The sequence below is a fragment of the Scatophagus argus genome, chromosome 11 (genome assembly GCF_020382885.2).
Source record: "Scatophagus argus isolate fScaArg1 chromosome 11, fScaArg1.pri, whole genome shotgun sequence".
NCBI classification, from domain to species: domain Eukaryota; kingdom Metazoa; phylum Chordata; class Actinopteri; family Scatophagidae; genus Scatophagus; species Scatophagus argus.
The window spans coordinates 10,046,533-10,071,414 of NC_058503.1; the positions used below are offsets into that span (position 1 = coordinate 10,046,533).

The following is a 24,882-nucleotide window of genomic DNA, read 5'->3' on the forward strand; positions in this document are numbered from 1 at the left end:
TAAATTGTACATACAGTGTAAATCTTTTGTTATTTGGTAGGTTTTTTTCAAGTCCGGAAGAGGGCACAAGCAGAGAGAGAAAACCAGTACGAACATCCTCCAGATCACGTGAACGCACTGATCATGGAGAAGAAGAAGAAGAAGAAGACGAAGAAAGAGAAGAAGAGAGGCCATTATAGGCAGAGGTAGAGGATTTAGTAGTTAAAGGTGTTTGGTTTAATTCTTACTGGTTTGTCTTTTTTTCATTTTCTTTTTAAAATATTTATTTCCAAAATCTGCCTGAAAATATGTGGAGACACATTTGAAACTGTATACCTTAGGGACCTCTTTGACATCCGTTGCAGTGGCAAGTTGTAGCACAGTTGTTGTGGCGTCATACAGACGCCACGGCTAACATTTCATTCCTGACTCAGCTGGTTAATGAACATTTGCATGCAGCTGCTGTATCTCTTTTCTGTGAGAGAGACGTTGTAAGCATTTACACATGAGACATAGCAGCCTAACTTTTAACGTTGATTATTGTGATTGTTATTTAATTGTCTGTGTTCTTCTACATGTCTGAAAGGCAACACAGAGCCCAGATTCACACAGATTGTTTGGAGTAAAGCAGCTGTCCTCCTTTCACTTTTATTCTACCAGGAAGTCCCATTTAATTCTGTTTCCTTTAGAAAGTTTATGATTTCGGCTTTTCTCTTAAAAGTTTTAATTTAATTAAGGATTAAGGATTATACAGCTTTTGGTATTTCAAGCCTGCATGCATGTTTGAAATACCAAAAGCTGCCTTCCCAGTCAGTGTTTAAGACAACTGTTATTGTATTTATGAGTCTAATGAGAGATGAGGACAGGAGGGGAGATATTAGCCTGTCCCTGCCTCAGCCACATGCTTGTTGAACTGCATTTGAGCATGTGGAGCTGACATGTTTTGTGGTTGCCGTTCTGTGCGCTTGTGTCACTTACACGCACCCATTTTTATATGTGGAAGTTTAAAAACGAATGGAACACTATAGAGGAACTTGTTTCTTGCTCTTCTTTTTCTGGTGTGGCTTCCCCCTGATAACAACAAAGCATGTGAATACTGATTTGGACATCAGTTACCATGGCGATGATCCAAGCTTTGAAACATCTGGGTCAGCTTTAGTCCCCCCAAATTACCAACAACTTTTTTTCTTGTAGTCAGATGTCATTCCTTAAGTATGTTCTACTGCTAATAGGGGTGACTGAAAGTTGTGTGTCCCCAATGTACAGATGTTCCCTAATCACCTCACAAGCGATTGGTTAGCACTTAGTGGGCTGCTGCCACTGGAGAACTCAGGCACATGAAGTGGGTTTGTGAGACAGAAACTCAGTTGGGTTTTGGCAGAGTGACATTAGACATTCTCAGATGTGAAATTGAGTGAAGCTTGATTCTTAGCTGTAGACTGTTGAGAGAGAAGTCACCATCAGGGCGACCGCTGTCCATCCTTTCTTTCCAGTTAAGTGGATTAACTTGGTGAGTTAGCCACATGAAGTTGCCCGGTTGGCATTAAGATTTTGATGTGATTCTTTGAATAATGTGTTATTTAAGACCAGTAAGGATATAACATATTGGGTGATATGCAGTAGACCTAAGTGTGGTTGTGGTAGTGAGGTGCCCAGTCGCCTTCCTCTGCCAATCACTGCCTAAAAGTTAAGGAAGTGCAGCCTGCATGGTTGATCTAATGAAGCATATAAGTCAGTTTGTGTGTATTTGCATTATGGTTAAAGCTAAAGGGGGTTGTAAAGATGTAACGGGCCAGATGTGTATTAGTTTCTGTTGATGTGCAAACTCTATGGACAGTGAAAAAAGAAAAGTCAGTCTACATGATAACTGTTGTGCACAACACACTGGTGTGCAGACTGTGGGAGGATACTTTCTGTTCACAATGTGGACTTAGTTGTGGATCTGTTTCGTCTGCTGTCCTGATGTCTTTACGGCTCTTGGGTGCCTTGATGTTGTCTGGACACTGAAATCTGGTTAATGCACAAGGCACAGCATCTGGAATCTTAACTGAAGAAGTTTCAGTTTTATGAGAACTTTTGTCTGAACTCTCCAAATCTTAGAAAAAATGGCACTTAAAAAAGCCCAACATTGATGCAAGGACCTCTCAAAGGAGAGAAATTTAAGAGTTATTTAAAACTGATCTTCTGAAAGGAAATAACCAAAAGGTGTTTTCCCTCCTTTGGTTATTTCCTTTCAGAAGATCAGTCCTGTTTATTAAGAACTAATACCTGGTATGTTCTCTATTCAACTTTCATTTGTTAGTTGCACCTTCCTGTTTTATGCTAATGGAATATTTAAGTTAGTAAATTTGAGTCAAGTTAAATTAATTTGTGCCGCACTGCAAGTTTTACTGAACAAAAATGAAAGACGTAGCCGAGAAACGAAACGGAACTGAAGCTCTTCATAAGTATATTCTTAGATTCATTTTTAGTGACTGTGCTGTAGGTCTTATTGCTCTTATGCAGAGTCTGCTACTCTCAACCTCCTTTCAATACCTGATGAATTTAGTGAAAGGCAGGTGCCCTCGAGGTACATGATAGGACAAGACAGGATAGACTTGCTTATTGTTTAGAAAAACCGTACAAGATTTTGAGAGGTGCTCTAATATGGTGCGACAAATTTAAAAACACGTTCTCCACCTATTCATCCATACATACTCACACCTTAATAAATAACAATAATAATGATTAGAATAAAATAAATAGAGAATTCAAAATCTAAGTAACATTTAGAAACTATTGCACATGAGTAATAATATTCAAAAAGGAAACATTTATTTTGTATTTTCAAGTCCATTCGTGATGTGTAAAAACAAAAAAAAAACTGTGGATGAATGTATGAGTCTTTTTTGAGTCACCATCTACAGTCACCATTTATAAATAGCAGTGAGAGGTCTGTTCTGTCCTTCCTAAAATCAATGATGGGTTCTTCAGGGGGTTTTGTGTCCCGTATCAGATTATCGACTGAACACCATCTCACCAGTTTCTGGACCTTGTTCTTTTATGCAGACTCATCTCCTGCTGATATGAGCCTGACTACTGAAGTATCATCTGCAAATTTATTGATGATATCAGTAGAATGGGCACATATGGGCTCATATGTGTGCAGTGAGTACAGTGTTTGGATCAGCACATGGCCTTGCGTTGAGCCGGTGCTGAACGGAGAGCTATGGTGACGGCATCCTCCGTCAGTCTGTGCCGTCCATAAACTGGTGCTGGTCGAAGGCTGAAGGGAGACTTGTTTGGAGATGTTTTAATATTAGTCTCTCAAAGCACTTCATAATGATGGGTGGGAGAGCATCTGACGTGTAATCATTTGGACTCTCAGGTGTGGCTTTTGAACAGAGATCGGCTGGTAAATCTTTGCCTTCCAGCTCAGCTCTCTCTTCTCCACAATCAGTCGAGTACAGCACCCGCATTACTGCCAAACCAAACCGTCTGTCCTCACAGACGATCAGAGACAGGCTAGCACAACAACACAATAGATATCCTGAAGTTCAGTTATGGTCTTTGCTTCTGGTGTGCCACTCTAAGTTTTCCAGTGGTCACATCTGGCCAAACCTGTGAGAGAATTCTGTGTACGCCACTGTATGTGGGATTGAATTGATGAAAAATCAATGTGCTGGGTTTCTCAGAGTTAGCACATGAACCCATTAGTCACCCTTCTTAGCATTAACAATGATACTTGCTTATTTTTTCAACAGTAGAAGAAAGAAAAAACAATGAGTATTGCAAACTGTAAATACTGACTAATATTTTCAAGCTAAAATGGCAGAAACAAAGAATTTGTTCTAAAATAACAAATGAGGCCATGAGACTCTCAAGTGACTTTGAAGAGAGACTTAACCTCAGCCTCAGTTATCTTCAGCTTATCATTTTTAACTGCCTGTGCTTGCTGTAACGCCCTTAACTGCTGCATTCGCTGAGTTCTTGACATGTTTTCCACCAACAGCATTAACTGCTGATATCAACAGCAGTTAACGTGTGAAAACAGCATGAACTGCTGCTGATATCAGCAGCTGACTTTGAAGGATGTTTACATGCACACAACAGAGAAAAGGTTGCTCTAAGTAATCATGTGCTGGAACAAGCTTTTATTCTTTGTTGTTATTGACCTATTGTGTATTGACATTCTCATTTAAGGGTAAACTCACAAGTTCATTAAAGGTCAAAATGAAGTTCTGGGTTACAAATGATGAAGAAAACAATTATTCTGTAATGAATAGGAGCTGTGTTCTTATCTATTTATTATCATAAGTCAGTCTATTTATTGTCAAGACAGTTGACTTGGACCCAAAAATACCAACCTGCTAAGATGGGGGACCATGAATGTCTTCACCAAACTTTGTGTTGACCCGTAGAACATGTTTACATTGCATTAATGATACATGAGACTTGCTGGTTACCCTTAATGAAAAGTTGTGTGATGATTAGATGTGGTTGGAAACCCCATAGGGAGCCTTTAATTGCACCACAGAGACGAGAGAAATTCAAGTTTCTGAACTGATCATCTGAAAGGAAGCAAAGAATCAAAGGGGGGAAACACTTATTTTAAGGAAGACTGTCTGCTGTTTTCTCTTTTCAGATTTTATACTTTAATTTTTTAGGTTATGAATGTACTTTTTATTATTTTTTAAAATATATATATATAAATATATAATATATATGCAATAAATGATTCCTCTCAACTGTGTGCTACTGTGTGCTGTACGTCTTATTGCTGCCACCAACCTACTCATAAAATCTGGTGAATATAGTTAAAGTGAGGTGCCCTGGAGGTATTGCAAATTAAGTAACTTCAGCTCTCAAGCTAAAATAGCAGAAACAAAGAATTTGTTTGAGAATAAGAAATGAGGCCATGAGACCTTTGAGTGACTTTATTTCAGTGTCAGGGTTCTTAATCTTATCATTTTTAACTTTTCTGTTTTAACAGCTCTTACTGCTGTATCCCCTGATTTCTTCCTTCAGGTCAAGGCAGAGATGGTCCCAAGTCATTTTTGGCAAGTACAAGACATGTCTCAAGTCTCTTATGGTTGTAATGGGTTTCTGCTGCATGACTTTTTTTTAAAGGAATTCAATGCATTTAATCTGTTATAGTAACCCCATTATCTAGATGAAAAGCTGTACAGATGAATGAAATCTGTACAGAAGAGAAGGTAGAAGACCGAGAAGCAACCCACAGTCAGCCCTCTATGTAAACATGTGTGGCAAGCACAAAATACTCATCTTTATTTTGATGAATCACTCGCAAAATGCACTCTGCCGAATTTAGACATAGAGCTCACTTCTGATTAGTATTGCCTGTCTGAACAGTTAAATCTTCTGTCGTCGTCTTCAGTCTCCTTTACAAGAGAAGCTATATGTCAGATCTCTGTAGTGAGAACAACCAGGCCCCCTTTTGGCTAGAAACACGCAGTGTAAAAGTTCATATTGAAAAAAAAAGCTGTGCATCATTGGGGCCAAAAAAAACATTTTTAAATCCTGTATTTTTTACATACACCTTTGCTTGCGGGCGGGTGGTGCACTGTCACCTCACGGCAAGAGGGTTGCAGGTTTGTATCCAGTCTGGACCCTTCTGTGCACGTTCTCCCTGTGCCTGCATGGGTTTTCATCCGGGTACTCCGGCTTCCTTACACAATCCACCAAACCATGCACATTAAGTTAATTGGCTACTCTACATTGCCCCTAGGTGTGAGTGTGTGTGCGTGTGTGGTTGTCTGTCTTTGTGTCAGCCCTGCGACTGGCGACCAGTCCAGGGCGAACCTAATGCCTTCCTTTTAATTGGTGGAGATTTTAATGTTGCTCTTGATAGTGTAGTGGACACATGGTCTGATAAGACTGGATCCTCCCAATCTAGGATAGATTATTGGCTGTTGTCCAGAGGTCTGAGAAAAAATACGACACAAATTACGGCAACTCCATTAACTGATCACAAAGCTATACATATTGTTATCTCTTTATTCTCCTCTGCTTGCTTTAACCACTCCTCGTATTGGAAATTGAATAGTTCAATTTTGAATTATGAAGATGTAAAAGCTGAAGTTGGAAGACTTATTGGAAATATTGTATATTGGAATGAGGCTAAGATTGTCAATAAATATGGTATCAAGTGGGAACTTGTGAAATTTGAAATTGCATTGTATTTCCTTACTTTAGGAAATATAGTTCTGATCTAGCCAGGTTGAGAAGTTTAGAAGAAGATGAGATAGTATCTACCATAACCTCTCTTTCTCAAAAGCCCCCAGATTGTCTCTACAAATGAAAAAGAAACTTTCACTGAATGTCAAAGTAAGCTGGACAACTTGTATATGCTGAAAGCAAAGGGTGCATTTATTAGATCGAGGCTGAAATGGATGGAAGAAGGAGAACAAAATTCTGCCTATTTTTTCAGGTTGGAAAAATCTCATTCTAAAACCCACTCCATCCAGCAACTTAAAATTAATAATACAACATGTGATAACCCCAAGCTAATTGCTACATATTGTTCAGGCTTCTATAGCAAGTTTTACACCTCTCATTATTGTGAGAGGAGTACATCTTCCTTTTTAGATTCTATTGAGGTGAATAATATTAATGATGCAGACAGAGGTATATGTGATGCTCCTTTAACACTAAAAGAAATAATTGACTCCATCAATAGCCTCAAATGTAACAAGTCCCCCGGAGTGGATGGATGTACTTCTGAATTTTACAGAGCTTTAGTAGATCAGTTAGCCCCATTCTTATTGAAGGTTTTCACAGAAAGCATAGACAATGAACTGCTCCCTCCAACACTGACACAGGGCTTATTCCGAAACCTAATAAGGATGTACTGCTTATTGATAATTGGTCCCCATTTGTCTTTTAAACAATGACTATAAGGTGTTAGCAATTATTGTTGCAAAAAGGCTTAAGCTAGTTTTGGATTCTGTTATAGATGAATCACAATCTGGATTCATGAACAATAGACATATGTAATAATATCAGATTGGTATTAGACTTGTTAGATTATTCTGAACTAATCTCTGATAACAGTTATATCCTATTTTTAGATTTCTATAAAGCCTTTGATTCAGTTGAACACCAGTTTATCTTTAGTTCTTTAGAGAAATTTGGTTTGGGGCTTTTTTTCAGCAAAGCTATTCGAACCTTATATGCTAATAGTAATTATTCTATTAAATTGAGTTCTGACACAACCCCACGTTTTGACATTAAACGAGGAATTCGGTACGGTTGACTCTTATTCATGTTAAATCAAGCGCTCTGAAAGGCATCACAATTGCAGAAAGAGAAATCGTTATCAGTCAACTTGCAGATGATACAACCATTTTTTAAAAAGATTCTACCCAGACATCTCGTGCTCTAAACATAATCAATATGTTCTCTGAGGCCTCTGGACTACATTTAAATGTAAACAAATGTGAGTTAATGGCAGTGAAAGACTCAGCTTCATGCTCAATATCAAACATCCCTGTCAAAAATACAGTAACATATTTAGCAGTCTCCATCACTGAAGATCAGAAAGCTAGAATTGCTTTAAACTTTACCCTGGTCATAGAAAAGACCCAAAAAAGATTCAATCTCTGGCTCCTAAGAGATCTATCCTTAAGAGGAAGGATGCTAATAACAAAAGCAGAAGGTATATCCAGACTAACTTACACTGCCCTCTCATTATACCTTGATAATAAAACCATCAAACACATAGATTATATGTTGTTTAACTTTTTATGGAAGAATAAAATTCATTACATAAAAAATCTGTTGTCATGAAGATGTGAAAATGAGGAGCTTTGAACAACACCTTCAAGATCAAGGAAGATTTAATGAACTCAGGATCAAACAATTCTTGAGAAAACCTGACTCTATATGGAATAGTATCCCTAACTATGTTTTTTCTAAAATTGTTGGTCTAAAATTCATTTTGACATGCAACTATAACATAGAGAAAATTCCTGTTCATCTCTCCAACTTTCACAAGCACAATTTCTCACAGCACCATTACTCTATTTGGAATAACAAAGATTTACTCTACCGAAACAGATCCTTTTTCTTTGAGGAATGGTTTAACAATAATATTATCTGGGTAAAACAACTATTCAACAGAGAGTTTTATTTTCTTATCAGGAATGCCTTCAACACTATGGGATACCTATAATACCTAAACAGTATGCTATAGTCTTCGATGCTGTTCATCTGGTGTTCTTATGTTATTCAAAAATAATATGTCTGTTTCTATGCCTGATGTCCCTTTTACGGCTGTAACTGACTCACCAGTTGGTAAAGTATGCTTCAACGCATCTAGTTGTAAGAATAACTGCAAGATGTGCTCTTTGGTTTTTTCAAGATTGATACTTCAGTTGAAAGAGAATATTATTTAATTAATCTTATTATAATTCTTGCAAAATTCTACATCCACAAATGTAAACTGTCCAAAGTCAGACCTCTTTTTTTGTGTTTTTATGAAAGAACTCGAATTGTATTTTAAATCAATGTCTTCTCCTAAATATAAGAAAGCTGTTAAAACTATGAGGGTGTGCTCCCACTTTAATAATATTTTTAATTCAAGTTAATTTTTTTCTCCTATTTTACTTGTGACCCCTGGCATGTATTTATTTCTATTTTTTATTTATTTCATTCTTATTTTTCAATTTACTTCTGTTTTTTATTATTATTTTCTGCATCATTTACCTCTTTCTCAGTTTCATGTTGCATATTGTTCACCATTATGTATTATGTATTATTGTTTGTTTCATATATGGTTGTTAAATAAAGCAATTTAAAAAAAAAAAAAAAAAGTCCAGGGCGACCCCGCCTCTCACCCACAGTGAGCTGGGATAGGCTCCAACCCCTCCTGCTTCGTCATTCAACGTCTGTCAACGTGTCCTTGTGGGTGCGCTCAATATAAATAAAACAAGGACCAAATGAGATGGTGGAGCTTAAGGTTTGCACAAATATGCTTGTGACTTGAGGAGATCTTCTACCTGACTGAACTTTCACATTTTTCTGTTGTTTCAGTTTACTTACGTTGCTTTTGTTCTTTTCTTGTCTTGATGCTTTCTTTCATGTGAAGCATTGTGAATTGCCTTGTTGTTGAAAGGTACTGCACAAATAAACTTGCCTTGCTTTGCCAAACATATAAATCTCTGAGATGGAGGGTGAATGATAAATACACATTCTTGTTATGATATTGTTTTGATCATTGAATCTGATTCGAAATTTAAAAGCTGCTATAATCATTTGAAGTTTAATTGGTCAAAAGATTTTAAAGACAAAGGACAACCTGATTTTAGGCAGTTTCATTCAGCAAGTATTCAGTGCACGTGCTCAGATTGACAGAAAAAGAAATGAAAAGGCCCAAAGCCAAGCCGATCAGAGGAACTCGTTAAGTCAAATGAACGCTGGACTCCACTTTCCTGAGGATGTGGTTAATACATGGAGAAACTGATTAAACCTGATCAGAAGGATGTGGCAGAAACATCCTGGGGTTGCCATACCAGGCAGTGATGCAGCTGCCTCAACGGTCCTCCTGAAGACGGGGGAGGAGGAGGAGCTTTCCTCAACTTCCTCAGGAAGTGGAGTCACTGCTGGGCATATAGAGGGTTATAGTTCCTAATAGCCGAGCCAAGTGAACGATCTCCACAGTGGAGCCATCAATGCTCAGCGGAGAGCAGTCCCCCTGTGCTCTTCTGAAGTCAGTCATCTCTTTGGTCTTGTTGACGTTCATGGACAGGTTGTTGACTTTGTACCAGTCCGTTGCATTACATTACATTACATTGCGCCTCCTCTCTATAAGTGCAACTTTACTTGAGTAACTGTTAACATGACTAGTTGATCTCCTCGGTTTGTCCCCCATCTCTTCACCTGAACACCTGCTGATCATTCTCTCTAATCAAGTCCTCCTGAAGCTGCCAGTATTTAAGCGCCATGCAGGTCAGTGAGTTTGTTGGCAGACAGAAATAAATTTTCTTTTTGAAACAGAGGTTTCCTTCATTTCTACTCCTACAAACTGTAGTTTTTTATGCTCTAAACAATGAAGAACTGTTCCCAGATGGCTCTGAACTTTTTGAACTCTGTCAGGAAGAATGGCTCTCCTCCTACATCAGCTCCTCCACAATGGAGTCATTCATTAATTCTGATCGCTGTTGGATTAATCATTAAAGGGAAAAAGGTCGGGTTCAGCGGTGCGCATCTCTGTCTCTAAGCAGAATGGGTTCAACAGCTCAAGCCAAATTACAATTTAAATCTTTTCTCTCTCTCTATCTCCCTCTCGTTGTTTACATACATTTTAACAACTGCTGGGTTGAAACTTGTAGTAAGAGATTATATTCAAATCTGAATAACAATTATGCTCTGAATGGATGTCAGAAGAAATATATTGCTTTTTGCTCTTCTTAGTCGTTTTTTTATTTAACATCATTCATCCAACCACTTGGTGGCCTCCTCTTTCCTGCATGGAATCTATTGAACTAGTATTTCAGATTTCATTCATCTATTTGTCAACCACACATACAAAATTAGAGCACAAGATCTGAACTGTAGGCTGTGCTTGAGTCTTTCAGTAAGAAGGACATTCTGGTCCCACATTTGTATCTAATTCAAATATTCTTGCAAAACTTGAAAGATACCTTTGTTACCACAATTTGCAAAGCAAATTTGAAAATGACAATGTAATGATATTGCAAAAAATATGCAAATGATTAAAACTTGTACAGTTGTCCTAAATGCAGCATGATGGGTGAGGTACACTTTCAGAGAATTCTTATTTTTCTTTTAAAGGTCTTTATTAAACGTAATCTAATGATAATAATAATAATAATAATACAAAATGCATATTTTGGTAGTTATCAATATGACAGTGAGAAATGTAACCATTGTATATCTGTTGTGTATATATATTTATTAAAAGAGCAAATTCGGCATCAGCACGAATTTTTGTTGGCTGGTACTTCTGATTGATCTAAAATAATAATAATAATAAAAAAGTCTAATATATGCAGGCTGTAGTGGTTAAAAACAAAAAAACCCTGAACTCTCCAGACCTGTGTATTTCCTCAGTCTCTTTTAAAGCAGAACAGCAGGCCTAAATATATGAAGTATTCATTAAATATAACAAAAATATAAATTGATCCATGAAGTAACCTTACTGATCTGTTAGCTATGAACTAATCACATGAAGTCACAGTAACTTGATCAGTTGTTCATAGTGAGCAGAACACGTTAAGATCAGATCCCGAGCGATCCGGAAACAGCAGCCTGGGGAGGTGAAGTGAGGTGAAGCTCCTGTTTCCGCTTTGCGCAGGATCGCTCACCATCTGTACTTTAAAATCGGCTGCACGTCTCCATCGTTCTGTACGGTAAAGCGTGTCACTGTAGTCCTGCCTCTGCCTTCTCCGCTCGACTCTTTGTGTTACTTCCACTGCAGGTGTTTAGCACGAGCAACGACAGCTTCTTTATCTTCTGTAACAAATCTTTATAGGCAGGGCTAAATACCACTAAATGGTTAACTTGCCACACAGCGTATGACAAGTTTCACACAACACATTTGAGTTATTTATTGATTTTGTTTATTAAACTATTGATCTGAGAGCTGTTTTACATTTAGTATTGTTAAACTTCTTTTTTTGCGGAAGAACAGCTAATGAAAGGGAGGGAAGATGCTTCACAAGAACCTGGATGATTTTGCTGAACACAACTTCATTTAGATTTTTATGGAATTTTAAAATGCATGGATGACATAGTGAGTAAAGTTTGAGGCAAACGACTGTACACACTGATCAGACAGTTAAAGAAAAGTGCGGCTGCAGCTGCACCTGCTAACGTTGACTTTTCGCCAAAAACAAGCCCGTTATTTATTTGTTTAAGTGAGATTAATTGATATCCTCCCCTCCCCGCCCACGTGACGTGACTACTCAGAAGTCCTTTGTCGGGTTTTCATCTCTGAACATGGATGCCGTGTAGCTCCACGATGCTTTTACTGATGTTAGTGTTAAACCTGAGCACAGCTGAAGGTATGTACAGTGAACGACCTTTTCTTTAAGCAGGCAGCTTGTCTACGACGCAACGTGTTTGTTGTGTTGTTGGGAAAATGAGGATAAAGAACAGATGGTACCGTACAGGTTGTGTTTGTAATATGTGCATAAGCTGTGGAGAGTTTTTAGTTAACCAAACCAAAGTCCTACTAATTGCTAATTACCTGTTATATTTAAGTATTTAAAAATGACGGAGTCTTTGTGTGAGGTTTGTCGGCGTCGCTGACGCAGAAAAGGCTGAACCCCAATGCAGAGTCAAAATAGCGCAGGCAGGCGAGTCAGAGGTCCAAGCAATGGACTTTGTTTTCAAAAGAACAAAAACCAACTCAAAAAAGCACACTCTTACTGTGACAGAAATACTCCTGGCATGGCTTGGCAAGGCAAAAAAAAGTTTTCTAACGCTCTGACAAAGGTGGCTGGGAAGACAAGGACTAAATAGACAAGACGACGAGACAGCAAAGTTACATGAAAACCGGGCACACAGAGGAAGAGACACTTTCAAAATAAAACAGGACATGACAAAAACCTTGAACATAAAACATGGAAACACATGACAAGACAAACATGAAACATGGCACACGGACTGAAATCAAAAGAAAGCATAACAAAAAACACCAGGCATGACACTTTGCTAGTTCACCGGCAGGGTCACATTTAATCAGACGTAACTCATGAAGAAAGATTGATTCAAACTCCTTTGTTCCCTGGTTACAAAGTGTTTTTCAACTAACTTAGAATTTGAAAATCCAAAAATGAATACAAAATGACATTACGATAAGAGGAGACTCTTAATTCATCACATGCGTCACTACCGCGTAGTGAAACTCGTTTCCTTTGTGTTGAACCCATCCGTGAGGATCAGTGGGCAGCTTTTGTTCAAAACATGGGGAAAGATTCCACATGTAAGCCAGTGTGTTCCATACAGTTTTATGCATTAAAAAGTGTGTTTTGTTTAAGTAATGTTTTTTTGTTAAAAATTACTACACCGTTTAGTGGTTTTTAAAACTGCACTCATTTGCATGTTCCATTGATTTATTTCTTTTAAGAGCAGTGGAAGAACAGCTAATGAAAGGGAGGGAAAATGCTTCACAAGAACCTGGATGATTTTGCTGAACACTATTTCATTTGGATTTTTATGGGATTTTAAAATGCAGGGATGACATACTGAGTAAAGTTTGAGGTGTTAATATTTGAAGCAAACGACGGTACATACTGATGAGACAGTTAATATTTTTATCGAAAACTCTGAATATAACTTCCGGATCAGCTGCAGCTGCTAACGTTGACTTATCGCCAAAAGCAATGTTATGTTATTTGTTTAAGTATAAGTTTAATTGGAAGTCAGACCGGACTGGCGACCCGGCTTCCCAATTTGGTCGAACTCTGGGAGGAGCAGATGCGCCGCTTCATGCCCAGGGAGGCCTGCATCCGGCAACAGGCTCCCCACTGCCGGTGCAGACTCCGCAGATCGAGCCGCCAGCCGCCGCGGAGATCAGTGCTCTAGTCCAGACCCTGATGGTGCGGCCGTCTGCCGTCTCGGGTCTCCACGTTTCAGCTGAGGGACTGCAGCTCACAGATCCAGGGCTGGGTCCTCCAGCTTCCCAAGCCACACCATGTCTTCACGCCCCAGCGGAGGAGCCGCAGCTCATCATCCCTGTGCTGGGTTCGCCTGCGCTTCTCGCCACAGCAGAGGGGCCACAGCTCTCCATCTCTGGGCTGGGTCCGTCTGCCTTCTCGTCTCGTCTCGCCAAGTCTCCACGTCTCGCCAGATCTGCGCGTCTCGTCAGGTCTCCACGTCAGGTCCTCAGATCTCCACGTCTCGTCAGGTCTCACCAGATCTCCACGTCAGGTCCTCAAGTCTCCAAGTCAGGTCTCCATGTCTCGTCGTCAGGTCTCCACGTCTCCTCAGGTCTTCACGCCTTGTCAGGTCGCCACAGAGGCGGCTCATGGATCGGCCCTTGGTCCTGGCCCAGCACTCAGGCAGACCGCCTGAGGCCTCACGTTGTGTCCTGGCCCAGCACTTGGGCAGACCCCCTGATGCATCAAGCCCCACCTGGGTGTTGAACTGGGGCCACCCGCCTGAGGTTTCAGGCCGGGCCTATGCTTTCGCCCTCCTAATGTGTGTCACCTGTGTCTTGTTGTCATGTCTATTTAGTCCTTGTCTTCCCAGTCACCTTTGTAAGAGTGTCTTTTACCCATGTCAAGCCAGGAACTTTTGTTTAGTTTTGCCATGCCATGCCATGCCTTGTTTTTGCCAGGAGTTTAGCCACAGTTATTCATACATCCCAGGACATAGTAAGTGTGTGCCTTTTTGAGTTGGTTTTTGTTATGTTAAAGTAAAGACTGTTGCTCAGACCTCTGCCTCGCCTGCCAGCCCTTTTTACACTCTGCATCGGGGTTCAGCTTTTTCTGCGTCAGCAACGCCGACATCCCTGACACCACTAGGATCAGTGGGCAGCTATTGTTCAATTGTGTGTTCCATGTGGTTTTATGCATTAAAAAGTGTGTTTTAAGTAATTTTTTTTTTTAAATTACGTTTTGTGTAAATTCATGTGTTTTTTCCTTTTGTTTGACCTTTCTGAGATGTGATCTGAATGCCTGATGAGAATTTCTGACTCTGACAGCTCTACAGGTGATTGGAGGAAACATCACCGTGGGACAAGGAGGGACTGCTGTCTTACCGTGCAAAGTCATTGACACCACGGAGACGGTTACTCAGATTTCATGGCAGAGAAAAACCAGGAAAAAAAATGAGAATGAAAACTTCTTCACAGTCGTGTCCACGCATGGACCAGAAGTTGTCACTGTACAAGATAAACGTTTTACATTTGTTGGGAGTGTTAATGACTGCAATGGAACACTACAGTTTTCCAATGTCACACTGATGGATGAAGGCAGCTACGCATGTGTCTTCACTATGTTCCCCAGTGGAAACCACAAGACAGAAGTGCCTCTAAACGTGCTTGGTAAAATGCATTAATGTATTGCACTGGATATTTTCTATTCATTCTTGCTTGCATGTTGACTCTTTGTGTACTGTAACTCTACTAGTTCCTCCAGTCTCAAGCCTCCAGTACAATATTCCTGTTCTGGGCAATGAGGAGGTTTTCCTGGTTCTGTGCACGGCTGCTGGTTCCAGGCCTCCCGCGGAGGTGAAGTGGTTGACTGGTACTCTGGAAGGAAACGTGAGGGCAACAACCAACTCCACCAAGCATGACAACGGTACGACTACCACAGTCAGCTCTCTGTTTGGAGTACCAACCACAGAAATCAATCGCCACATGGTCCAGTGTGTCGTCACCAACGCAGCCCTGTTGGAAGAAGAAACCCTTCCCTTCACCTTGCAGGTCCACTGTGGGTATAAAAATAATTCCCTACTTCAGTTACTTGTGCAGCTCATGCGTATGTAATAAGCCTTTTTTCAGACTTGAATCTTGTTTTGTGTGTTATGTTAAAGCAGTGCTTCTCAATTATTTTCTGTTGCGCCCCCCCCCAGCAAGTAGAAAACAATTCGCGCCCCCCCCCCCACTCTCCGCCGCGACTATAAATAATAGTAATAATAATATGTAATAATATTTAATAATATGTAATAATAGGATGCTAACAGTGCTCACTGGTTTACTGAAGTAGCATTCACAAAGCGGGATGATTGTTGGCAATATTCGGCACGTTTTGGCTGAAAAATCTCCAGCGGCTTATCAGCATGATTGGGATGTAATGTCTTCAAGTGGCGCCTTAATTTATTTGGCTTCATGCTGTCCGCTGCCAACATTTTTAGACAGTAAACACACCGGTCTTTCGTCTCCCACTGTAGTCACAGTGAAGCCAAGCGCTACATATGCTTCGTCATATTTCCTCGTCTTAGCTTTCGGGTGAGTTACTTTTGTCTCATTATCTTCGTCTCTCTCCGCCTTTCTTCTCATCCCTGTTAAAAAATTCTTCATGTTGTCTCTTAAGGGTTCGTTTACTGCACTTCATATCGCCTCCTCGGTGCAAAAAAACCGCTACACCATAGAGCTAATACTCCCTGCGCACACTCTGACAATGAGAGCGCCACTGCCAACTACTGTAGTGGATGTGCAATTACACTTTATTCTAGTACGGCAAAAAAAGCATGTTCCCCAGGGTCACACGCGCCCCCCCTGGCATCGCGCCCCACTATTTGAGAAGCACTGTGTTAAAGGGACAGTTCACCCCAGAAGTACAGATTTTTGTCATCTGTAATGCTCGATTAATTTGGTGTGAGTAGCTCAGTTTTGGAATCAGTGGCACTAAATGGCAGTTCACTTGTGGAGCTCAAAGTACCAAAAAAATGTTTAAGCAGGATGTTTGAACTTGCCGAACTTGTCTGTCAAAGCACCGCTTTGACTAGTGAAGTAACAGCATCCCATTTCTGCGTTTTGTCTTTGATGGAATATTTATTGCTCATCATTAATGTTCTTCAGTGTGGTAAGTTGAAGAATCCACAACCACCGTCCATAAATCTCCACACAGCCATACATTTGACCAAAACAACAATGCAGTGCTCGCCTCGTGCCTTCATTGTAAGTGATCTAAACCACAAGATGACTCCTACTGGACCAGTGTGGTGTTCTTCATACACTTGGCTCTAGAAATGGCTCCTACATGGACATTAATAGAACAATAATAAGTCAACAGTAATGCCTCTTTCCAGAAATCATTACTTAGTCACTCAAAATTTTTGCTGACAGCAAGGTCTGCGGATTATTCCGATCACCTCTAAAGTGATTTTTTTGGTGCCAGAGCTGTCACACGATTGCCATTGGCACTTTTGAAACTGTGGATTGGTGTGTGACATGGAATTTCTCATTTCAAAAGGTTCATATTATCATTTCAGTTGTCAGTTCTGCTGAAGGGTATTTTCATAGTGGAAGGCCTTAACTCATGCACACTATGTAATGGCTGATAATGTTCACTTGTTGAAGTGGTCACATTTTGCATAATTTCATGGCTATAGAATTACATTTCATTTAGCCCATTTATCTTTAGAGCAACAAGATATATTGACATACAGTAGATGTATTGATATTGAGTTAATTTATATTGTGAACTCTTATTTCACTACTCTTTTGAAATGACCGTAGTGTTACACTGAGCTAAGCTAATGATCAGACCTTCCGTTTATAGTATTGTATTACAGAAGAGCAAGAACAATGATACATAAAACGAGAAAGACAGTGACAGAGGAAGCATAAAGAAACAGTCAGTTGCAAAATATTCTTTGTTTTCTGCAGTTTGGTTCCCAAGCAGAAGCTCAAAAAGAGAACACAGTTACAGGCCCAAGATCAATGACAATAACAAGTAACAGCATCTAAGTGTCTGCCTAAAGGGTAGGCAACAACAATAGCAGATGGTACTTTCCCAGTCTAACACCTGGTGTTGCCTGTGGAACTTCCCCATACTGACTGCTGAAGCCAAACCCTCCTTTGTTGTCCAGCCTGCCTTAAAGGGAAAGTAACGTGTAGAGAGACGACCAGTCATGAAGGAATCGCAGATTCAGTGTCAGTTATCTGATGTTATTTATTCAAACATTGCTGTGTGATGTATGACCTTGATTGCTATGACTTTGAACTATGATGATCTTAAATTATTTAAGTCTCCATTTTTTGCTGACAGAAAAGTGCTGGCAGGGTGCTGAGGAGCACAGATGTGAGTGCTTTGAGAGAAACAAAATGCAACATGTTGATTTTTATTGACAATAACTTGGTCCCTAACTTAGCACCATGTTAACAAAGGGTTGGCTTGGACACAACTACAAACTTACAACTCATAGTGTTTTCATAGACTCTCTTCAGAAACATTCGGTGTCTGGCCAGCCTCCACGCACCACCACAAATTGGCTTCTCTGTCTAGGTTAATAAAATTTATGTACCATAAAGTTTAGTATAAACAGACACGAAACAGATGCTGACACTGGATAAAAAAACACTGTGCTGACATGGGCCTCTCCCCGTCTCTTGCAGTCCCACCTGTGGAAGTAAACATTCGTGAACGAGCTGAAGACTCATTTGAATGTGTGTCTGACGCCAATCCGGATGCAGACTTTACCTGGAGCAGGTAACAAACGAGTTTCAGTTCAAATAGTATTTACCTTGAAGCTCTGTTTGGTTTGTTCTTATCATAAGCTGTTTTTAAACTAAACAAATATAGAAAAGCAGCACATTCTTGCATCCTAAAAGACTTTTTCTCTGGTGGCGTCTGACTCTCTGGAGAAGTGTTCTCTTTACAGATTAAGTCTTGTAGATGGCAGATGGGCAGATGGCGTTCATGTCGTGTATATGTACCTTTTACTATTACTGCACCTCTTGCAATTATGCTTTTATTGTTATTGAAACTCTGTTTATATTCATATTGCTTTTTGTACATCTTTGTGTTGCTGCTACACCTTTTATTGCTTGTATATCCTTCATTATATTCTGTTCCTGTTGTTATATGCCTTAATATATTACATTTGCACCTTATTCCTGCTTTATCTTTCATCGCTGCGTACATGTTCTCCATATATTCCCAGTTTTAGTACAGACAACACATTTCACAGCAGTGTATTTATACATCCTGAGTAACATAAAACATCTTGACTCTTGAATCGTGGCCAGGGGATTTGAAAACGTCATTGTTGTGAACAGAGTCCCATGGGGCCAGTGGGGTTAAGGCACGGGCTGACATAAACTGTGCTCAAAGAATACTGGTGCATTTTATTGATGATGTGTTGATTTCATTGTCGTGCCTTACTTCTGCTGGAGCAATATTCCACAGCACGCAGTCAGCTCAAATAACTGATAGAGGAACTCTGGTGTTCGCAGAAAGTTTTCGACATTTTTTGGTTGCTTTTACAAATATTTCAGTTCCTGCTGGAATGCACTGAACAGATGAAAAATGCACAAATCTTTGTCTTCTTATCTTTGCATCTTTGTCCTCTACTGCACAGCACATTTCACTATTTGAAAATCTATGCTAAACTGAGACTAACTGACAAATTATCACAGAATTAGAGGCAACAACCTTGTGCTCTTAACATTTCAGTTTGCAGCTTTTCGACTTTTTAAAATGTTTCTGGGAATTTAGAGTAAATCCAATCACTGCTTCTTCAGTGGTTTCAACTGTGTGGTCTTAAATCCACCTCAGAGAGAAAAAAATGCAGAGCTTAATATTGCGGGATAATTGTTGTTTTTATATAAAGAGAATCTCACAATCTTGCCAGGCACGCACTTTGTCTTCTGTTGAAATACAGTATAAAGGCCATGTGGTCTATTATAAGATCTTGACTTTGCAGTGCAAATATTACTGTAAAACAATGCACATAAAACTAAAACAGGAAGCACTGACTGTAGCCCTCTTTTTATTTTTGGACACCTAGACTCGCCTGTTTCAAAAAATACATTCATGTCAAGATAAAACAATTGACAACTACTGCTTTAAAGCCCTGCAGACTGCAGTAGAGTCAGTAAAAGTGTTTCTGAATGTCAGAAAAGGAAAACACAGCTTAGCTGTATGATTTTGGAACATGAGAATTACGAGAGAAATGTTACTCAGAACAATAATTTCTACTGGAGTTAATTTTCTTAATAAACATAAAATATTAGAATTAGAATTATTAGTCTTGATGTAGAGCAGGGTAGCTTAAACCTCAGTGTAGATTGTATTTGTGTTGTATTTTCTACACATTTATTTGTATCTGATTCTTCAATGAAAAGAATCGATATGAACAGAGACTATGAACTATTACAGAAAGGTGTAAAAGGTGTAAAGTTGTTACTTGCATGAGAACAAGAAAAGTTACCAACTGTTACAAATCCTAAACAACCTAAAAGTAGCTGTTTACTAATATAGTAGTTATACTCTCAGACACCAAGAGAAATACGGTGCAGTAACCCTTACAAAACAGTCATTTGTGGGTGAAAAAACAAATGGTGTGTTGATCGATATTTGCCTTAAAAGCAGCTTTGTGTTCGTTTTCTGGACTGTGACTGATGACAGAGGATTTGGCTAAAAATTAAACTGAAAGGTGTGTTATCAGACAATCCTAAACAAATTTAAGGAGGACACTTTTAGATAATATTTAACTAAAAGGATTACTTTAGATAGAAGGTGTGACCACTTCATAAAGGTCATTATCTGCTCTGAGAGCTGGCATAATTAATCATTTTTTAGGGTGGGTTGTTTTGTACTATATATATATATATATATATATATATATATGTACACACAATAAAAGTCACGTCATCTTGTATGAAGCGTTTTTTTTTTAAATGCAACAGACCAAACTAACATAAAACTAAACAAATATTTAGATCCTATGCTGAAATGAAAGCATAATCACCATCACAACAACATATGCGCCCTTGTATGTATTTGACTATACATCTGAAGTCTTTATTTAGCTGTACATTTCAGTGCTTGTTCGTGTGTTTCAGACCTGACAACTCGTGGCCTCAGTCTGCTGTCCGAGTAGGTGCAACGTTACAGTTTCGTAGCGTGACCACTGAGCTAAATGGCCTCTATGAGTGCGAAGCATCGAACACCTTTGGAAGAAAACGTGGTCACCTCTATGTGCATGTGACTTCAGGTGAGGTCAGGTTTGATTTGGCTGTTTTTGTCAAGTGTTGTTGGTGTTTTTTGCCTTTGTTGTTATTCTGTTTCTGGATTTCAGTCCTCTGATGTTGTTTGCTTTTGTTAACATTTTTTTATTAGCTTGACCTGGCATGGAATTGCTGAATATGATCAGGATTCCCTTCAGACCTCCCCATGGAGGTATTTCAACCATGTTGAACTGAAAGAGCAAACCGGGACAAACTCAGTAGCTAACTGGTGAATGATTTCGTCCATTTGGCATCTGGCAAGCAGCTGAAAGGTTTGGCTGTCTCGCCTTTTGCCACCGCAACCCAGACAAGTGTAAAACACCAGTGAAGGATGACTTGCTGCCCACACTCCATCCAGTGTGTTACAGGGAATAATTCAGTTCTGTGTGTGCAACTACTTAGTACAAGCATGTCCAATCTTGTGAGGGTATTTAGTAAATGATGTTCAAAGACCTTTTTCTTTTTGGCATGTCATAACAGGAACAGATGTGATTACTGACTGCATTCAGTTCAGCTGAGCTACTTTCAAGGTGTGGTATTGTACATGCTAGCTCACTGTCATGACTTACTGGGACACCTGATGGAACTGAGCCATTGTTAAAGATATTTGTTTCCTAAGTATAAATACATATAACAGTATAACAGGTATAAATAAACGTGTGAGCTGTCACCATATTACACTGAAACTGAACTCATGAATCAGTAAAATCACTGTGCACAGAGCCTCACACACTGTTTCTTTGCTCATTAAAGCAGTCACAAACATACAGTGACACCATGAGTTATCTTAATTTAATGACGGTATGTTTTCCTCTCTGGATTCCATCGCTTCATTAAAGCCAGGAACTTATTGTCTGACCTGATTTGACTACCAAAGGATAAAGATGTGCTTTGATGTGGTTTTCATTTCAGGACTTTTGTTGTGGGCAGCAGTAGAGCAACATATTATATTTTGTCATAACTGGATGTGCCTGCTAAACTAGTGTACCATATTATATTTACTGTTCCTGTATTCTTCTCTCTTGCTGTCTGTCTCCCTGCAGAGGTCTGCCGTGTTTGTTGGGCCTTATTTGTTATGTTGCTCATCCTCATTGCTTTTGCTGCTGGTGCAGGGTGGTACCTCCATAAAACTGGGAAATTCCAAAGGTACAGTAATATCACAGTAGTACTGCGTGCATATGAGTGGATAAATATGTCAAGTATGTAAGTATAAATTATACATACACTGTAAATCTTTTGTTATTTGGTAGGTTTTTTTCAAGGTCAGAAGAGGGCACAAGCAGAGAGAGAGAACCAGTACGAACATCCTCCAGATCACATGAACACACTGATCATGAAGAAGAAGAAGAAGAAGACGAAGAAAGAGAAGAAGAGAGGCCATTATAGGCAGAGGTAGAGGATTTAGTAGTCAAAGGTGTTTGGTTTAATTCTTACTGGTTTGTCTTTTTTTCATTTTCTTTTTAAAATATTTATTTCCAAAATCTGCCTGAAAATATGTGGAGACACATTTGAAACTGTATACCTTAGGGACCTCTTTGACATCCGTTGCAGTGGCAAGTTGTAGCACAGTTGTTGTGGCGTCATACAGACGCCACGGCTAACATTTCATTCCTGACTCAGCTGGTTAATGAACATTTGCATGCAGCTGCTGTATCTCTTTTCTCTGAGGTTGTCTCGAATGCCACTTTTTTGGGGCATCAAAGATTCAGTGATAAAGATGAAGTTCGTCTGTAAGAGAGACGTTGTAAGCATTTACACATGAGACATAGCAGCCTAACTTTTAACGTTGATTATTGTGATTGTTATTTAATTGTCTGTGTTCTTCTACATGTCTGAAAGGCAACACAGAGCCCAGATTCACACAGATTGTCTGGAGTAAAGCAGCAGTCCTCCTTTCACTTTTATTCTACCAGGAAGTCCCATTTAATTCTGTTTCCTTTAGAAAGTTTATGATTTCGGCTTTTCTCTTAAAAGTTTTAATTTAATTAAGGATTAAGGATTATACAGCTTTTGGTATTTCAAGCCTGCATGCATGTTTGAAATACCAAAAGCTGCCTTCCCAGTCAGTGTTTAAGACAACTGTTATTGTATTTATGAGTCTAATGAGAGATGAGGACAGGAGGGGAGATATTAGCCTGTCCCTGCCTCAGCCACATGCTTGTTGAACTGCATTTGAGCATGTGGAGCTGACATGTTTTGTGGTTGCCGTTCTGTGCGCTTGTGTCACTTACACGCACCCATTTTTATATGTGGAAGTTTAAAAACGAATGGAACACTATAGAGGAACTTGTTTCTTGCTCTTCTTTTTCTGGTGTGGCTTCCCCCTGATAACAACAAAGCATGTGAATACTGATTTGGACATCAGTTACCATGGCGATGATCCAAGCTTTGAAACATCTGGGTCAGCTTTAGTCCCCCCAAATTACCAACAACTTTTTTTCTTGTAGTCAGATGTCATTCCTTAAGTATGTTTTACTGCTAATAGGGGTGACTGAAAGTTGTGTGTCCCCAATGTACAGATGTTCCCTAATCACCTCACAAGCGATTGGTTAGCACTTAGTGGGCTGCTGCCACTGGAGAACTCAGGCACATGAAGTGGGTTTGTGAGACAGAAACTCAGTTGGGTTTTGGCAGAGTGACATTAGACATTCTCAGATGTGAAATTGAGTGAAGCTTGATTCTTAGCTGTAGACTGTTGAGAGAGAAGTCACCATCAGGGCGACCTCTGTCCATCCTTTCTTTCCAGTTAAGTGGATTAACTTGGTGAGTTAGCCACATGAAGTTGCCCGGTTGGCATTAAGATTTTGATGTGATTCTTTGAATCATGTGTTATTTAAGACCAGTAAGGATATAACATATTGGGTGATATGCAGTAGACCTAAGTGTGGTTGTGGTAGTGAGGTGCCCAGTCGCCTTCCTCTGCCAATCACTGCCTAAAAGTTAAGGAAGTGCAGCCTGCATGGTTGATCTAATGAAGCATATAAGTCAGTTTGTGTGTATTTGCATTATGGTTAAAGCTAAAGGGGGTTGTAAAGATGTAACGGGCCAGATGTGTATTAGTTTCTGTTGATGTGCAAACTCTATGGACAGTGAAAAAAGAAAAGTCAGTCTACATGATAACTGTTGTGCACAACACACTGGTGTGCAGATTGTGGGAGGATACTTTCTGTTCACAATGTGGACTTAGTTGTGGATCTGTTTCGTCTGCTGTCCTGATGTCTTTACGGCTCTTGGGTGCCTTGATGTTGTCTGGACACTGAAATCTGGTTAATGCACAAGGCACAGCATCTGGAATCTTAACTGAAGAAGTTTCAGTTTTATGAGAACTTTTGTCTGAACTCTCCAAATCTTAGAAAAAATGGCACTTAAAAAAGCCCAACATTGATGCAAGGACCTCTCAAAGGAGAGAAATTTAAGAGTTATTTAAAACTGATCTTCTGAAAGGAAATAACCAAAAGGTGTTTTCCCTTTTGGTTATTTCCTTTCAGAAGATCAGTCCTGTTTATTAAGAACTAATACCTGGTATGTTCTCTATTCAACTTTCATTTGTTAGTTGCACCTTCCTGTTTTATGCTAATGGCATATTTAAGTTAGTAAATTTGAGTCAAGTTAAATTAATTTGTGCCGCACTGCAAGTTTTACTGAACAAAAATGAAAGACGTAGCCGAGAAACGAAACGGAACTGAAGCTCTTCATAAGTATATTCTTAGATTCATTTTTAGTGACTGTGCTGTAGGTCTTATTGCTCTTATGCAGAGTCTGCTACTCTCAACCTCCTTTCAATACCTGATGAATTTAGTGAAAGGCAGGTGCCCTCGAGGTACATGATAGGACAAGACAGGATAGACTTGCTTATTGTTTAGAAAAACCATACAAGATTTTGAGAGGTGCTCTAATATGGTGCGACAAATTAAAAACACGTTCTCCACCTATTCATCCATACATACTCACACCTTAATAAATAACAATAATAATGATTAGAATAAAATAAATAGAGAATTCAAAATCTAAGTAACATTTAGAAACTATTGCACATGAGTAATAATATTAAAAAAGAAACATTTATTTTGTATTTTCAAGTCCATTCGTGATGTGTAAAAACAAAAAAAAAAACTGTGGATGAATGTATGAGTCTTTTTTGAGTCACCATCTACAGTCACCATTTATAAATAGCAGTGAGAGGTCTGTTCTGTCCTTCCTAAAATCAATGATGGGTTCTTCAGGGGGTTTTGTGTCCCGTATCAGATTATGGACTG

At 39.3% G+C, this 24,882-nt stretch overlaps 2 protein-coding genes across 4 annotated transcripts in view; both read left to right on the forward strand.

Annotated features, from left to right (window-relative positions):
• LOC124067625 (hemicentin-1-like) overlaps positions 1–4,711 on the forward strand; it is a 48,118-nt gene extending 43,407 nt beyond the window's left edge. The window contains exon 12 of the mRNA XM_046405154.1: positions 41–4,711. Coding sequence (XP_046261110.1) covers positions 41–179 — 139 coding nt within the window. The 3' untranslated portion in view covers positions 180–4,711. The remainder of the gene's footprint in view (positions 1–40) is intronic.
• Positions 1–24,078, forward strand: part of LOC124067626 (nectin-1-like) — a 37,400-nt gene extending 13,322 nt beyond the window's left edge. Inside the window, exons 2-8 of one of the 3 annotated variants that reach the window (XM_046405155.1) lie at positions 11,913–12,005; positions 14,651–14,992; positions 15,078–15,380; positions 18,011–18,104; positions 20,462–20,613; positions 21,670–21,772; positions 21,877–24,074. In XM_046405155.1, the coding sequence (XP_046261111.1) occupies positions 11,945–12,005; positions 14,651–14,992; positions 15,078–15,380; positions 18,011–18,104; positions 20,462–20,613; positions 21,670–21,772; positions 21,877–22,012 (1,191 nt within the window). In that variant the 5' untranslated portion in view covers positions 11,913–11,944 and the 3' untranslated portion in view covers positions 22,013–24,074. Of the gene's footprint in view, positions 1–11,912; positions 12,006–12,546; positions 14,529–14,650; positions 14,993–15,077; positions 15,381–18,010; positions 18,105–20,461; positions 20,614–21,669; positions 21,773–21,876 lie in introns of those variants that run through there. The other 2 variants (XM_046405157.1, XM_046405156.1) reach the window with 2 other exon arrangements.
• Positions 24,079–24,882: the final 804 nt, after the last annotated feature.